The following is a 17624-nucleotide window of genomic DNA, read 5'->3' as shown; positions in this document are numbered from 1 at the left end:
TCTGAACAACTTCACACTATATTGATTACGTTAAAGCCAATCATTATTGAAGAAACTGCCAAGGTGTTAACATGCATCTGTTTACTTTTGTTGCAATAATTTCCCTCATTACTGGGGTGTTGTCAATTTGCGTGGACTATAATTATAGAAACATATGTAAATTAATTAAATAATAAAGTATTATAATAGTGTTTTGAAAAACTATTATATATCTTTACTTTAGGTCATCGCGATAAATGTGTATATCGGGAGTTGGTTTTATCACCTGGAGAGCAACGACAACCATGGGGCAGGTGTGAATGTTTCTATTGTGCACCCGGTCAAAGAGGTCTAGTCGAAAGGTTTTTATAACTTCACAGTTTGTTTGAAATTTATTATTTATAAGATCATTTCTATTCTCTTCAATAGCTGTAATGAAATAATTGTTAATCCACCCTGCCGTTTGGGCGGTTTTACAAATCCTAATGCTGCTTTTCCATATTGCTGCCAAAGAGAAGTCATATGTCCTGTGTATTAGAGGCTGGCGGAGATATGTATAATCAGTAAAAATTCTTCAAATCCTAGGCAAGAATACTAAACACAGAAAATAAAGCTTACATCTATATAATTATGGATCGACATGGATCATTTTTTGCATGGTTGTAGTGGGCACATACTAACAAATTTAAACATTATCGTATGAAATTTGCTCATCCCAGGGGATCCGAAAGTCAAATTGGTTTATATGGGGGCTATATATATATATATAAATATGGACCAAATTTTCCACATTTGTTTTGATCTCAGCTTTAAAACCATTGCGTTGACTAAACTACAAGAGTAGCTTAACCAACAGAGGCAAAGAATGTTTGTCAAATTTATTTGGGCAAAGCCCTATAGACTGCAAGATGGTTGGATGGACGCACGTTTCGGAATTACCACATTCCTCATCAGCATCATCTACTTGCAGCAAAACTATCAACCAATTATCAGAATAAATTCGGGTAGTTCACTAAACCCACATTTTTTAAAGAAATGGAATTTTAACAAAGTTTTCCATAGAAATAAAATTTTGAAAAAAATTTCTATGGCAATAAAATTTTCTATAGCAATAAAATGTTTGACAAAATAAAATTTTGAGAAAAATTTCTATCGACATAAAATTAATTAAAATTAGATATAAAATTAATCAAACTTAAAATTAATTTTTTGACAAATTTTTTATAGAAACAAAAATTTGACAAAATTTTCTATGGCAATAAAATGTTGACAAAATTCTCTATAGATATAAAATTAATTAAAATTAAAATTAATTTCTTGACAAAATTTTCTATAGAAATAAAATTTTGACAAAATTTTCTATGGCAATACAATTTTCTATAGCAATAAAATTAATTAAAATTAATTTTTTGACAAAATGTTCTATAGAAATAAAATTTTGACAAAACTTTCTATGACAATAAATTTTTTGACAAAATAAAATTTTGAGAAAATTTTCTATAGATATAGAATTAATTTAAATTAAATTTTTCGACAAAATTTTCTATAGAAATAAAATTTTCTATAGCAATAAAATTAATTAAAATAATTTTTTTTGACAAAATTTTCAATAGCAATAAAATTTTGACAAAAAAATCTAAGCAATAAAATTTTGAAAAAATTTTTTATAGAAATAAAATTTTGACAAATTTTCTATAGGAATAAAATTTTTGAGAAAATTGTCTATGGAAATGAAATTTTGAGAAAATTTTCTATACAAATAAAATTTTGAGAATATTTTCTGTAGAAATAAAATTTTGAGAAAATTTTCTATAGAAATAAAATTTTGTTAAAATTTTCTATAGAAATAAAATTGTGACGAAATTTTCTAATGAAATGAAATTGTGAGTAAGTTTTCTATTAAATTAAATTTTGAGAACATTTTCGATAGAAAAAAAAATTTGTAAAACTTTGTAAAAATTTATAATTTATGCACCCTTAATAATTGCTGAACTAATAAATTATAATAAATACTGAAATAAACTACTAAAGTTAACAAATAAAGCATTTGTTTCGAAGAAAAAAACATTTTTTCATACCAACCACAAAAATTTGATCAAACACATTAAAATAAGCAGTGGCGATTTTACAAGGAAAATGTTGGAATTTTGACCATTTTTGTCGAAATCAGAAAAACATATATATAGGAGCTATATCTAAATCTGAAACGATTTCAACCAAATTTGGCACACATAGCTACAATGCTAATTCTACTCCCTGTGCAAAATTTCAATTAAATCGGAGTAAAAGATTGGCCACTGTGGTCATATGAGTGTAAATCGGGCGAACGATATATATGGGAGATATATCTAAATCTGAACCGATTTCAATAAAATTTGGCACACTTGACTACACTATTAGTTGTATTCCTAGCGCAAAATTTCAACCAAATTGGGGTAATACTCTGACTTCTGAGACCGTATTAGTCCATATCGGGCGAAAGATATATATGGCAGCTATATCTAAATCTGGACCGATTTCTTCCAAAATCAATAGGGTTCTATTGTGAGCCAAAACACACACTTGTGCCAAATTTGAAGTCGATTGGACTAATACTGCGACCTAGACATTGATTACAAAAATGTGTTCACGGACAGACGGACATGGCTATATCGACTCAAGAGCCCACCCTGAGCATTTTTGCCAAAGACACCATGTGTCTATCTCGTCTTCTTCTGGGTATTGCAAACATATGCACTAACTTATAATACCCTGTTCCACAGTGTGGCGCTGGGTATAACTATACCTTGCCCTCGGCACTCGGATCTCAAATAATTCGATTGTTCATTACAGTCTTTACGATAACTTTGTACAAATTCCATGGTGGAGGGTACATAAGATTCTGTCTGACCAAACTTTAAGCCGTATATACTTGTTCTGTTTATATGAGCTTTGGCCGCCTATATTCAGTGTCTGTGTTGTTTGATATGATAAACAATTGAATCTTGATAATTGTATTCTATTAACGTTGTCTTCAGTCTTTGTTTCAGTATTTAATGCCTTCCGACGATATACTCCCAATGAATTCGGCTTATCGTTTAAAGCTGTACTTATTGTTATATTTGATATTCTTGAGTGGTCTAAACTCATATGGAACCAGTATTCGCTTAAGTGTTGTAGTAGATGACTTCCGTGGATTATTAACAGAGACATGTATTGATAAAACTTAATTAAGATATTGAACAAAAAGTAATTTCAACGATAATTATTTCAGATTGCCATTTGCTAAGGGTTGGAATATTTTGAATAAATAGCAAATGTGTATTCAGGGTCGACTTCATTCTTAAAAAACAGAAATTTCAAGTAAAAGCTGTTATGAAAGTTGTTATAGTAATTGCATTAATATTTACCTTAGCCGTTGGTACACTAGCATACAGAAAACCAAGTAAGTTAAACTATATAGACGATTTTATTTAATTTATTTTAATATTGTTTTTTTTTCGTTTATTTACAAACTATTATAGGGCCTAATGGTAAATGTCAATACCTAGATCTTATTTTGTCACCGGGTCAGCAAGGAAAACCAAAAGGAAAATGTGAAAATTACATTTGTGATAAAAGCCTTGAGGGCAGAGTTGAACCGTTAGTACCCAGAAAATATTTATATGTTTTGTCTACAATCACGAAATTAATTGATCCAATTAATTTTTAATTGAAATTTCTTCAATCATAGAAATCATAGTATCAATCACTAACATCACTAACAAAATTAACTGATCGAATTACAAATTTAATTGATACTATTAATTTCTATGATTGATTTTTGTTTTAATTAAAAAAAAAATGTTGAACCAATTAAAGTTTAAACTGAAATTTTTGTTAGAATACAATTAAAATTTTAATTGGAAAAATTCTGGTGATATTGTTTTTGTAGGTATACAAAATTTTTATACAAAATATCATGAAATTAATTAAGTTTTTTTTTGTTTTGTTTCAGTTGTGACTATAATTTAATAGTCTTGGAACCACCTTGCTGGTGGGGTGAAATCGAAGATGTTAACAAACCTTTTCCTGATTGTTGTATGAGAAAAGTTATATGTCCTGAAGAGTGGCCGACATATTAAAACAACACTAAGATAATTAGTTATGAATAAATTTGTTATAATAATAAGTGAAAAAATATACGACCGGGCCGAATCTTAAGTACCAACCACTATGGATCAAATATTTTTGTTGTCATTTTAGCAGCTTGGATAAGCTGATGTAGAAATCTTTAAGTTCGCTTCGCTACGGCCTCATCGCAGCCGATAATCGGGGAACCTGTTTTTATACCCTCCACCATAGGATGGGGGTATATTAACTTTGTCATTCCGTTTGTAACACATCGAAATATTGCTCTAAGACCCCATAAAGTATATATTCTGGGTCGTGGTGAAATTCTGAGTCGATCTGAGCATGTCCGTCCCTCCGTCCGTCCGTCTGTTGAAATCACGCTAACTTCCGACCGAAACAAGCTATCGACTTGAAACTTGGCACAAGTAGTTGTTATTGATGTAGGTCGGATGGTATTGCAAATGGGCCATATCGGTCCACTTTTACGTATAGCCCCCATATAAACGGACCCCCAAATTTGGCTTGCGAGGCCTCTAAGAGAAGCAAATTTCATCCGATCCGGCTGAAATTTGGTACATGATGTTAGTATATGGTCTCTAACAACCATGCAAAAATTGGTCCACATCGGTCCATAATTATATATAACCCCCATATAAACCGATCCCCCGATTTGGCTTGCGAGGCCGCTAAGAGAAGCAAATTTCATCCGATCCGGCTGAAATTTGGTACATGGTGTTAGTATATGGTCTTTAACAACCATGCATGAATTGGTTCGTATCAGTCCATAATTGTATATAGCCCCCATATAAACCGATCACCAGATTTGACCTCCTGAGCCTCTTGGAAGACCAAAATTCATCTGATTCAGTTGAAATTTGGTACGTGGTGTTAATATATGGCCTCAAACTTCCATGCAAAAATTGGTCGAATTCGGTCCATAATTATATATAGGCCCCATAAAAACCGATCACCAGATTTGACCTCCAGAGCCCCTTGGTAGAGCAAAATTCTTCCCATTCGGTTGAAATTTGGTATGTGATGTTAGTATATTGTATCCAACAACCATGCAATAATTGGTTCCTATCAGCCCATAATTATATATAGCTCCCATATAAACCGATCCCCAGATTTGACCTCCGATGCCTTTTGGAGAAACAAAATTCATCCGATCTGCTTGAAATTGAATATAGCCCCATATAAGCGACCCCCATATTTCAATTCTGGCTCTCTACGTACCGTGCAAAAAGTCCATATCGATTCGTAATTATTTGTAGACTTAACTATACATAACTTTTTTGTCTAATATATACCACGTATGGACTAACTCACAATTTAGAAAACGATGTTAAGAAGTTTTAAGATACCACAACCCAAGTATTTCGATTGTGGATGACAGTCTTTCGTAGAAGTTTTTACGCAATCCATGGTGGAGGGTACATAAGATTCGGCCTGGCCGAACTTACGGCCGTATATACTTGTTTTATTTATTTTGTTTTATTATTGATTTTCTATTCGTTTTTTGCGAAATTTAATTGTCCAAAACTTATATTTTCACTTAAAATGGCCTAATTACGTACTTTCTAAGACTTGTCCAAAAGGATCGCATGGGAAGTTAAAAAAAAAAACAAAGTCTAAAGTCGGGCGGGGCCGACTATATTATACCCTGCACCACTTTGTGGATCTACATTTTCGATACCATCTGAAATCCTTTAAATTTGTTGTGCGCTATATGTTTGTTGTGTGCTATATGTTAGGTTTATGTTCCCATATGTATACATTTAAATCTGAACCGACAACATATTTAAGGCTTCTTAGTGGACAATATATTTAAGCCTTCTTAGAATATCTATTGACTTCAAATTTAAGTCGGTTAATGCTCTGGGGTGGAACACACCAGAGATGGTCCAAGTAGCAATATTTTGTGTTTTCTACTGTCAAAAAGTTGTAAACGTCGAAAACGTCATATACCTGTATAAAAGGTAAAAAACGTAGTAAATGTCAAAAACTCCTACAGGACCCTTAGATTTGATTTCAAAACTATTTTTAGTATCCTAAGCCATGAAAACGTCATATTGAAGTATTTTATTTAAAAAAAAGTACGAAATAAACGGTTCTAAAAAAAGTATTCAATAGAAATTCGTATATTGTCAAAAACTAAGTATTTTACGAAGATTTACGACGTTTTTGACGTATGGTAAAATACGTCGTAAATGTATGTCAAATACATTACAGTTTACGACAGACCATCTCTGGAACACACACAGTGTGGCGCAGGGTATAAATATGGGAAACATTTAAATCTGAACCAATTTTGAGGCAACTTCGCAAAAGTGTATTTATGATTTATCGATCGATAGATATGTATTAGAAGTATAGGAAAATAGGAAAAATAGGAAAATTGGAACCATATTTACAAATTTTCGACTAAGCAGTGACGATTTTACAAGAAAAATGTTGGTATTTTGACCATTTTAGTCGAAATCAGAACAACATATATATGGGAGCTATATCTAAATCTGTACCGATTTCAACCAAATTTGGCACGCATACCACCAAAGCGGATTCTACTTCCTGTGCAAAATTTCAACTAAATCGGAGTAAAAACTTGGCCTCTATGGTCATATGAGTGTAAATCAGGCGAAAGCTATATATGGGAGCTATATCTAAATCTGAACCGATATCAACCAAAATTAGCACACTTGACTTTACTACTAATTGTACTTCTAGTGCAAAATTTCAACCAAATTGGGTTAAAACTCGGGCTTCAGGGACCATATAAGTCCATATCGGGCGAAAGATATATATGGTAGCTATATCTAAATCTGAATCGATTTCAACCAAATTTGGCACGCATAGCTACAATGCTAAATCTACTCCCTGTGCAAAATTTCAACCAAATTGGGCCAAAAATCTGGCTTTTAGGACCATATTAGTCCATATCGGGCGAAAGATATATATGGGAGCTATATCTAAATCTGAACCGATTTAAATCAAATTTTGCACACTTGACTATACTGCTAATTGTACTCCTAGTGCAAAATTTCAACCAAATTGGGCTAAAACTCTGGCTTCAGGGACCATATAAGTCCATATCGGGCGAAAGATATCTATGGGAGCTATATCTAAATATGAACCGATTTCAATCACATTTGGCACACGAGACTACAGTACCAATTGTTCTTCTTGTGCAAAATTTCAAGTAAATCAGGGTAAAACACTGGCTTCTGGGCCCATATAAGTACATATCGGGAGAAAGATATATATGGGAGCTATATTTAAATCTGAACCGACTGCTTCCAAAATAAATAGGGTTCTATTCTGACCCAAAACACATACTTGTGCTAAATTTGAAGTCGATTAAACTTAGACTTTGATTACAAAAATGTGTTCACGGACAGACGGATGGCTATATCGACTCAGGAGCCCACCCTAAGCATTTTTGCCAAAGACACCATGTGTCTATCTCGTCTCCTTCTGGGTGTTGCAAACATATGCACTAACTTTGTGACATGAACTTAATATGAACCATGTGGCGCAGGGTATAACAACGATAGGGGATCCCGGGAAATGTTTGTGGAACAACTTCCATTTATACCCTTTTTTTGAGTGGATGTATCGCCAGATTTTCACAAATTTGGCCATAAATCCCTTATTTATCAATCGATCTTACTCAAAGTTGGCCAAATTTAATTCACTATAGTGCTTACTACATGTGTACAAAATCTGCGAAATTGTTTCAGATTTAGATATGACCATAAAACCACTTTTTATTAACCGATCTTATTCAAAGTTAGGAAAATCTAATCCTCTATGGCACTATAGACCTTAACTTCGTCTAGCATTCCATTTTCAGGTAATCGGGTCAACATTTGACAGACCTATTTGTATACCTAATTTTAGATTTCCATTTCATGTGTATATGTTAGATGACAAATAGGGGTATCTGCATATATGGGGGCTGAAACAAAACATTGTCCAATATATTCGACAGACTTATATGTGGACCTAAAATAGATTTTAATTTTCAGAAAAATTGCGTGCCTTGAGGCTCTGTATGACAAATCGGGAGATCGGCTTATATAACGGCTGTACCAAAACATGGCCAGATATACACCATAGTCGACAGATATATTTTTTAGATATCGCATAAAAATTGTTGTGGCAATCGGTAGGTCGGCTTATATGGGGGCTATACCAAAACATGAACCGATACACACCATATTTGGCACATCTATTTATGGAGCTATAATACTTCCGGTTTTCAAATTCAGGCAAATCGGATACAAATTGTGGTATGTAGAAACTCAAGAAATCAAATCAGGAGATCGGTTTATAAAGGGACTATCTCCAAACATGGAACGATATAGCTTATCTATGAACTGGCTTTGAATGCACACGCACAGGAAAAACATATTTGGACATGGTTGCCGCATCCATTTAATGCTTATTTAGAGTATGTAATTGTCGCGAAAACCATGTATTTTGTCTTTGTAAAAATAATTTTCGAGCGGAGAAAAATATATGTTGGTAATAAGCATTTAAATGGTTCTCAAATGCCGCAAACATGTTCTATTATTTAAATGATAGAATTTGAGACCATTATATGGTCAGGAAAATCATGTATCTGACCATTCAATTTTTTGACTTTTTTGCAGAGAAAAAAATATGTTTATAGTTTGCGTATAGACATGTCTACAACCATTACATGGCCATAAAGACCATGTACATTGTTTTCGTGACCATTTAATTTTTTAATTTTTTTGCAGCGACAAGAATTTTATAAAAACATTGAGCAGGTACACACGATTTTCATTTTGCGCGTCAGTCGTGTGTTGATTGTTTCTTGGAATGGACGGAGAATACGGAATTATTGTGTTTTGTGTTAATTTATTTATTCAGAAATGGCACGTGGTTTTATGTGAATACAAAAAAGGAAAGTGTAATTGAAAAAAATATACCTGGTTTTTGTTCTGCATTTTGATATATGGTATAATTTATTTTTATTTGCAGTTACATGATGTCTGCGTTTGTTCATTTGATGGGCACGAAGTAAATATGGAATGATTACTTATTGTTGAAATTGAACCAAACTAGAGTGTGTAAAAATATGTGAAGTTTGCTTGCACGACATTATAAATACAAATAAACAATGAATTAGTTTATAAATAAATAAAAACAAATAAATAAAGTTGATTTTGTGTTTTCTTTTCTCAAGTGGCGTCCTTTTTTCGACGACGAAAAAAGTTTTTTCATAAAAATCAAAACATTTTAGGTTGTGACCATGTTCTTTTAACTAGAAGAAAAACATTTTTGAGGAATAACATAACATTTTAGATCGTGACCATTGTCTTTTAATGGAAACAAAATTCTTTTTATCAATATAATAACATTTTAGATGAGGACAATTGTATTTTTCTTAGAACCATGTTCACTGAGCCAACATGGTTGCATGTTAAAATGTTACATGGTCGCCGCAAAAATAGCTGCTATCATATTATTTTGCTCTTCGAATATGATTGTGGCAATCATGTTTCTTCTCTGCGTGCAGGTAAAAAACAAATTTTTTCTTTTAGCATGATTTTGATTGTAATATTTATGCCTTATTTCGTATTGCATTAAAACTTTAACTTTATTCATAAAATACTGCTCCGAATCTTTAACTCATCATGCTATTATCATTCAAATTTAATTTACGGCCATTACATTTCTTTTTTATGTTGACCATCGTTGGTGCACATTTCACCAAGTTTAAGTTTAGCATACAAATTTGTATTATACACATAAAAAATAATTCATTCAAAATGAATTTTCATTTTATGCTACGGTCACACTGGACAGATATTTTATAGAAACCATAATAATGACCATTTGTTTGGTCAACAATTTGTCTAGCGTAAACATGCCACTAAGGCCATTAACCCTTAGTTCAATTTGCTTGTTATCAATTCATTCTCCATGATTCTCAAACTGTTGTCTTCATGCGATAGTAACAAAATACGAATCCAAAAATCACAAACAACATTCATCATAGACAACATCATTAATAAAACATAGACAAATACATTAATAAAATAATTTCTCCTTTATTGATCAATCAAATTAAAAAGTTAAATGATTCACGAGAAACCTAAGCTTTATCGAACACGTTTATTGCATAATGAAATAAGACAAGAGATGTTGACAGAATTTATACAAAGACAAAATGAAAAAAATCTTTACAAGATATTCTATAGAAATAAAATTTTCAGAATATTTGCTATAGAAATAAAGTGTTGAGAAAATTTTCTATAGCAATAAAATTTTGAAAAAAATTTTCTATGGAAATAAAATTTTGAGAAAATTTTGTATGGTAATAAAATTTTGAGAAAATTTTCTACATCAATAAAATTTTGTGAAAATGTTCCATAGAAATAAAATTATGAGAAAATTTTCTATAGAAATAACATTTTGAGAAAATTTTCTATAGAAATAAAATATTGAAAAAAATTTCTATAGAAATAAACTTTGGAGAAAATTTTCTATTTTGAGAAAATTTTCTATAGCAATAAAATTTTGAGAACATTTTCTATAGAAATAAAATTTAGAGAATATTTTCTATAGAAATAAAATGTTGAGAAAATTTTCTATAGTAATAAAATTTTGAGAAATTTTTCTATAAAAATAAAATTTGGCAAATTTTTTTATAAAAAAAAAATTTTACAAAACTTTCTATAGAAATAAAATTTTGAAAAATTTTCTATAGAAATAAAATTTTGAAAAAAATTTCTATAGAAATAAAAATTTTAAGAATTTTTCGATAGAAATAAAAATTTTTACAAGACTATAGGGCTTTGCCCAAATAAATTTGACAAACATTCTTTTCCTCTGTTGGTTAAACTACACTTGTAGTTTAGTCAATGCATGGTTGTAAGCTGAAAAAAAAAGCAACAACAATGATTAAAGAACAAAACCAACAATAACAAGTAAGGAAAGTCTAAGATGGGGTTGGGCCGACTATATTATACCCTGCACCACTTTGTAGATCTAAATTTTCGATACCATATCACATCCGTCAAATGTGTTGGGTGCTATATATAAAGGTGCATGCTAACCATTGCACCACGGTGGGGGGCTATATATAATTATTGACCGATATGGTAATTAAAATTACAATATATAAAATTAATCCTCTAATGCCCCATTTTTTTTGCCAGCTGATTAAATATCCAATGTTAAAGATAAAAAATCAAGAAAACGACAGAAGAAAAATTTATACGTTAAAATTCAGTATATGCTGCAAAACCTCTTGAACAGTTTTAGCTAAGTTTTCTTTTTATTTTACCCATTTTTGTTGGCTTAAAGTGTGTTTTACTAAAAGCTTCGTCATTTAACGAAGCCCGCCTAAAGGCGGGATTGGGCATTAGAGGGTTAAGCACTAGCAACCTAATGCAATAGGCTTTGAGATATTTAACCTACCTTATACAAAATTCATATTTAATCAACTCATTTCTTCTAGGGTTACGAAAGTAGATAGCCCGAAGGACAGACGGTTGGGCATCGCATCGAATATTCTGAAACTGTTTGGACTTTTTTTGCTGGCTCAACGTTTTGAAGTCGAATGTGTAATGGTTGCATTCAAAAGCATTTGAAATCTCTACAAAATTTAGTTCTTTTATTTTTTTGTTGTTGTTTAAAACAAGTTGTATGATAAGAATTAATATATTTTAGTAATACAATCAAATCAAATCAAATAGCGTTCTTATCTTTAATGAGATGCAATGGAAAAGATGTGACCATTCCCACCATCCATTCCAAAGAACCAAGTGGCTTAAAAGACGAGATATGCATTAAAACCCCATCATAAAATTAAATATTACAAAAAGAATAAAAATTCTGGTTTTTTGGGAATTTTGAAAACTATAAAATAAAAAATCCAATTCTCAAACAGTGTAGTTTCGATTAATCTCTGCTATAGAATACATCACCATGAAATTCTTAGTCATTGCTTTATTTGTAACATTAATTGGTGCAACCTTTGCCGTGGAATCTAGGGGCATTTTCAAAGACGATGGTGAGTCAAAATAATCTACAAAAAATATGATTCAAAAATTAACTGAAGTCAAATTGTTTCAGCTCATCCTGGTAAATGTGTTTACAAAGACATGGTATTGTCTCCTGGCGAGGAGGGGAAAGTGAAGGGAGAATGCGAACGTATTATATGCAATAAAGACAATGGATTTGCTACACTTCAAGGGTGAGTATGTTTTGCAGTTATAATACACACAACATTTTACACTGATAAAAGGGGTTTCTTTTGTAAGAAATGTGATATTAGACAATACTGAAAACGAACAACAACAAGATATTTCCAAATAAACAGTTTAATTGATACAATTAACCTTTTAATCAAACTAAAAACAAAAAAAGTCAATTAGGTCAATGATAAAAATTTCTAAATTTTTATTAAAAAAATAATTGATATATAATTTTGCCAAATTTTCTATAGAAATAAAATTATGACACAATTTCCCATAAAAAAATTTTTTTGACAAAATTTTCTATAAAAATAAAATTTTGACAAAATTTTCTATAGAAATAAAATTTTGAGAGAATTTTCTATAGAAATAAAATTTTGAGAAAATTTTCTAAAGAAATAAAATTTTGAGAAAATTTTCTATAGAAATAAAATTTTGAGAAAATTTTCTATAGAAATACAATTTTGAGAAAATTTGGACAAAATTTTCTATAAAATAAAATTTTGACAAAATTTTCTATAGAAATAAATTGTTGACAAAATTTTCCATAGAAATAAAATTTTGACAAAATTTTCCATAGAAATAAAATTTTGACAAAATTTTCCATAGAAATAAAATTTTAACAAAATTTTCCATAGAAATAAAAATTTGACAAATTTTCTATAAAAAGATAATTTTAACAAAATTTTCCATAGAAATAAAATGTTGACAAAATTTTCTATCGAAATAAAGTTTTGACAAAATTTTCCATAAAAATAAAATTTTGGCAAAATTTTCTATAGAAAAAAAATGTTGACAGAATTTTCTATAGAAATAAAATTTTATCAAAATTTTCTATAGAAATAACATTTTGACAAAATTTTCTATAGAAATAAAATCTTGACAACATTTTCTATAGAAATAAAATATTGACAACATTTTCTAGAGAAATAAAATATTGAGAAAATTTTCTATAGAAATAAAATTTTGATAAAATTTTCTATAGAGATAAAATTTTCTATAAAAATAAAATTTTTACAAAATTTTCTATAAAAAAAAATGTTTACAAAATTTTCCATAGAAATAAAATTTTGGCAAAATTTTCTATACAAATAAAATTTTGACAAAATTTTCTATAAAAATAAAATATTGACAAAAATTTTTTATAGAAATAATAATTTGACTAAATTTTCTACAGAAGTAAAAATTTGAGATCATTTTCTATAAAAAAAAAAATTTTGAGAAAATTTTGCATAGCACAAAATTTTCTATAAAAATAAAATTTGGACAAAATTTTCGATAGCAATAGAATTTTGAGAAAATTTTCTGTAGGAATAAAATTTTGACAAAATTTTCTATAGAAATAACTTTTTGACAAAATTTTCTATAAAATAAAATATTGGCAAAATTTTCTATAGAAATACATTTTTGACAAAATTTTATACAGAAATAACATTTTGCTAAAGTTTTCTAAAGAAATTAAATTTGGACAAAATTTTCTACAACAATAAAATTTTTGAGAAAATTTTCGATAGAATTAAACTTTTCACAACATTTTCTATAGAAATAAAATTTTGACAAAATTATCTATTAAAGTAAAATTTTGACAAAATTTTCCATAGAAATAAAATTTCAACGAAATTTAAAATCAGTTAGTCGAGTGGTGTAGAAACTATAGCTACCTGTATATGGTTGCAATACATATCAACCACATTTTGCATAGCTTGTATATTGTCGGAAACAAACTTATTATACTCCCATTACCATCATATGGTGATGGTAATTAATTGATTGCAAACTGTAATTAATTGTATTTATTTTATTGTTTTCAGTTGTGGGGCTGAAAGTGCTCCACCTAATTGCAAATTTGGAGATTATATCAATGTGGATGCCCCCTATGGAGACTGTTGTAAACGTCACATTATCTGCTCTTAATTTGTGATGGACTGGAATTTCAAACGTCTCATTTACGGATTAATTAATAAAAGTTATTGAAAAAAAAAAAAAAAACAAATACGATGAAATTTATTAACTAATTTTTTAAGAGTAACAAAATTTTGCGTTGTGGTGGGTAATTTGCTCAGTTGTAGAGCAATTTCTAGCAAATCTGGTCGCTCAAAAAGTCAGATCGGAAAATTGACAACATTATATTTCTATAAAAAATTTTGTACAAATTTTATTTTTCTAGAAATTTTTTTTCAAAACTTTATTTCTATAGAAAATTTTGTTAAAATTTAATTGCTATAGAAAATTTTGTCAAAATTTTATTTCTATAGAAAATTTTGTCAAAACTTTATTTCTATAGAAAATTTCCTCAAAATTTTATTTCTATAGAAAGTTTGCTCAAAATTTTATTTCTATTGAAAATTTTGTTCAAAATTTTATTTCTATTGAAAATTTTGTCAAAATTTTATTTCTTCAGAATTTTTTTTTCTAAGAAAATTTTGTCAAAATTTTATTTCTATGGAAAATTTTTGTCAAGATTTTACTTCTATAGAAAATTTTATTTCTATTGAACATTTTGTCAAAATTTTATTTCTATAGAAAATATTGTCAGAGTTTTATTTCTATAGAAAATTTTGTCAAAAATTTATTTCTATGGAAAATTTTGTCAAGATTTTATTTCCATAGAAAATTTCCTCAAAATTTTATTTCTATGCTCAAATATTTATTTCTATTGAAAATTTTGCTCAAAATTTTATTTCATTGTCAATTGAAATTTCTATGGAAAATTTTGTAAAAATTTTATTTCTATAGAAAATTTTGTCAAAATTTTATTTCTATGGAAAATTTTGTCAAAATTGTATTGCTATAATTTTGTCAAAATTTTATTTCTATAGAAAATATTGTCAAAATTTTATTTTTAGAGCACATTTTGTCAAAATTTTATTTCTATAGAAAATTTTGTCAACATTTTATTTCTATAGAAAATATTGTCAAAATTTTATTTCTATAGAAAATTTTGTCAAAATTTTATTTCTATAACAAATTTTATCAAAATTGTATTTCTATAGAAAATTTTGTCAAAAGTTTATTTCTATAGAAAATTGTGTCAAAAGTTTATTTCTATACAAAATTTTGTCAAAATTTTTTTTCTATAACAAAATTATCAAAATTTTATTTTTATAGAAAATTGTGTCAAAAATTTATTTCTATAGAAAATTTTGCCAAACTTTTATTTTTATAGAAATTTTTGTCAAAGTTTTATTTCTATAGAATTTTTTTCAAAATTTTATTTCTACAGAAAATTTTGTTAAAACTGTATTTCTAAGAACTGCAATTTGACATTCTAGCTACGTATGGCAAATTTCGTCAAAATAACATTGTGTTCTATCTTAGGCCGGTTAAAATCTTAAGTCTAGAGATATTATAGCCGTATAAATAATCAGTTGTCAAATATGGAAATAGTTATGAATCTTTATATACACAGAAAAAAAGTAAATTACATTATGGGAAGAATGAACTATGTTGAGCGAAAATTGAACTAAATTGTATTCCAAATTTTAAGATTCATTAAATTAACAAAATTTTTCGACATTTTTGGATTTTTAATTACCATTTACCAAATGCATCTTTCTTGAAAAGAGAAATGAATTAAAAACAAGTATATACAGCAGTAAGTTCGGCCGGGCCGAATCTTAAATACCCACCACCATGAAACAAATATAATAGTTTACTTTGAAAACTCTTCGTCGTAGTGGGTTTCTTGATAATATATAGAATTTTAGGAGGTTTGATGACAAATTTTCTCCCAAGCAAATCAGTTCAACAAGATTCTACATATGAAGACTAGATCAGATTCTGGATTTATGAGAACCAATATTATTTGAGCTTTAGGTTAGGTGGCAGCCCGATGTATCAGGCGCACTTAGACTATTCAGTCCATTGTGATACCAGATTGGTAAACTTCTCTCTTATCACTGAGTGCTGCCCGATTCCATGTTAAGCTCAATGACAAAGTGACCTCCTTTTTATAGCCGAGACCGAACGGCGTTCCACATTGCAGTGAAACCACTTAGAGAAGCTTTGAAACCCTCAGAAATGTCACCAGCATTACTGAGGTTGGATAATCCACCGCTGAAAAACTTTTTGGTGTTCGGTAGAAGCAGGAATCGAACCCACGACCTTGTGTATGCAAGGCGGGCATGCTAACCATTGCACTACGGTGGCTCCGTGAGCTTTAGAGTAATCATAAACATATCATGTATATGATGAAATAAAGCCTTGATTTGAAATCTTAAATCTGTAGACTTTTTCCGCCATTATTTAAATGCATACGATGAGTAAAATCTGGAAATTTTACTTTCAGTTTCATGCAATTTTCGCGATCATTGTCTAAAATTTCATTCCGGAGTAAAAAATTTTTTTTTTTTGGGTGTACCCTCTAGAAGAGAAATCGGCCTATATCGATGCCTTACCAAACGGACCGGTACAAATAAATGCGATACAGAGTTTCGAGGGTCTAAAATTTCAGTATATTTACACTTTTGTGCAAATCGGATAAAAACTACTGTTTCTAGAAGCCCAAGGAGTTAAATCTGGAGATCGGTCTATGTGGAGTCTATACTAAAACATGGGTCGCACACACCATATTCGGCTGACCTATTTGTGGTCAGCCGGATTCCAGAAGTCCTAGAAATAAATTCGGCAGATAGGTCTATATGGGGGCTATACCAAAACATGGACCAATATTCACCATCTCTTAATGTTCCTCAAAAACCTCTAGAATTCCACATTCAGATGAATTGGGTGAAAATTACGGATTCTAGAAGCCCAAGAAGCAAAATCGGGAGATCGGTCTATATGGGGGATATACCAAAACATGGACCGATTCGGACCATTTTCGACACACCTTTTTATGGTTCCAAAATACCTCTAGATTTCCAATGTCAGGCAAATCGGATAGTAAACACAGTTTCTAGAAGCCCAAGAAGCAAAATCGGGAGGTCGTTTTATATGGGGGCCATACCAAAACATGGACCGATACTCACAATTTTTGGCACACGTATTTGTGGTCCTACAATACCTCTAGATTTCCAATTTCAGGTAAATTGAATAAAAACTGCGGTTTCTATAAGCCCAAGAAGTAAAATCGGGAGATCGGTTTATATGGGGGCTATACCAAAATATGGACCGATACTCACAATTTTTGGCACACGTATTTATGGTCATAAAATACCTCTAGATTTCAAATTTCAAATTGGATAAAAACTTCGATTTCTATAAGCCCAAGACTCCAAATCGGGAGGTCGGTTTATATGGGGACTATATCAAAACCTGGACCGATATAGCCCATCTTCGAACTTGACCTGCCTGCAGATAAAAGACGAGTTTGTACAA

The 17624-nt window shown here is 29.9% G+C and overlaps 3 protein-coding genes across 3 annotated transcripts; all 3 read left to right on the top strand.

Annotated features, from left to right (window-relative positions):
* Positions 1-607, top strand: LOC142219664 (uncharacterized). Its single transcript, XM_075288547.1, has 3 exons — positions 1-156; positions 224-341; positions 409-607. Exons 1-3 carry the CDS (start codon positions 72-74, stop codon positions 515-517), a joined length of 312 nt encoding a protein of 103 aa, XP_075144662.1. The 5' UTR covers positions 1-71; the 3' UTR covers positions 518-607.
* A 2421-nt stretch (positions 608-3028) lies between these two features.
* LOC142219662 (uncharacterized) lies at positions 3029-4183 on the top strand. Its single transcript, XM_075288545.1, has 4 exons — positions 3029-3171; positions 3233-3403; positions 3483-3600; positions 3956-4183. The coding sequence occupies exons 2-4, from the start codon at positions 3334-3336 to the stop codon at positions 4080-4082; spliced, it is 315 nt and encodes a 104-aa protein (XP_075144660.1). The 5' UTR covers positions 3029-3171; positions 3233-3333; the 3' UTR covers positions 4083-4183.
* Positions 4184-11849: 7666 nt separating this feature from the next.
* Positions 11850-14298, top strand: LOC142219661 (uncharacterized). The gene is made up of 3 exons (XM_075288544.1): positions 11850-12121; positions 12184-12304; positions 14117-14298. Exons 1-3 carry the CDS (start codon positions 12037-12039, stop codon positions 14217-14219), a joined length of 309 nt encoding a protein of 102 aa, XP_075144659.1. The 5' UTR covers positions 11850-12036; the 3' UTR covers positions 14220-14298.
* The last annotated feature ends 3326 nt before the right edge of the window (positions 14299-17624 follow it).

The sequence above is a fragment of the Haematobia irritans genome, chromosome 1 (genome assembly GCF_050003625.1).
Source record: "Haematobia irritans isolate KBUSLIRL chromosome 1, ASM5000362v1, whole genome shotgun sequence".
Taxonomy (NCBI): domain Eukaryota; kingdom Metazoa; phylum Arthropoda; class Insecta; order Diptera; family Muscidae; genus Haematobia; species Haematobia irritans.
This window is presented reverse-complemented; position numbering and strand designations above follow the sequence as displayed.

Coding starts and splice junctions, on each gene's coding strand:
- LOC142219664 (XM_075288547.1), top strand. CDS start 72: ATGCATCTGTTTACTTTTGTTGCAATAATTTCCCTCATTACTGGGGTG. Junction 157..223: donor CTATAATTATAGAAACATAT/GTAAATTAATTA, acceptor TCTTTACTTTAG/GTCATCGCGATAAATGTGTA. Junction 342..408: donor CAAAGAGGTCTAGTCGAAAG/GTTTTTATAACT, acceptor TCTCTTCAATAG/CTGTAATGAAATAATTGTTA.
- LOC142219662 (XM_075288545.1), top strand. CDS start 3,334: ATGAAAGTTGTTATAGTAATTGCATTAATATTTACCTTAGCCGTTGGT. Junction 3,404..3,482: donor ACTAGCATACAGAAAACCAA/GTAAGTTAAACT, acceptor AAACTATTATAG/GGCCTAATGGTAAATGTCAA. Junction 3,601..3,955: donor CTTGAGGGCAGAGTTGAACC/GTTAGTACCCAG, acceptor GTTTTGTTTCAG/TTGTGACTATAATTTAATAG.
- LOC142219661 (XM_075288544.1), top strand. CDS start 12,037: ATGAAATTCTTAGTCATTGCTTTATTTGTAACATTAATTGGTGCAACC. Junction 12,122..12,183: donor GGGCATTTTCAAAGACGATG/GTGAGTCAAAAT, acceptor AAATTGTTTCAG/CTCATCCTGGTAAATGTGTT. Junction 12,305..14,116: donor GGATTTGCTACACTTCAAGG/GTGAGTATGTTT, acceptor TATTGTTTTCAG/TTGTGGGGCTGAAAGTGCTC.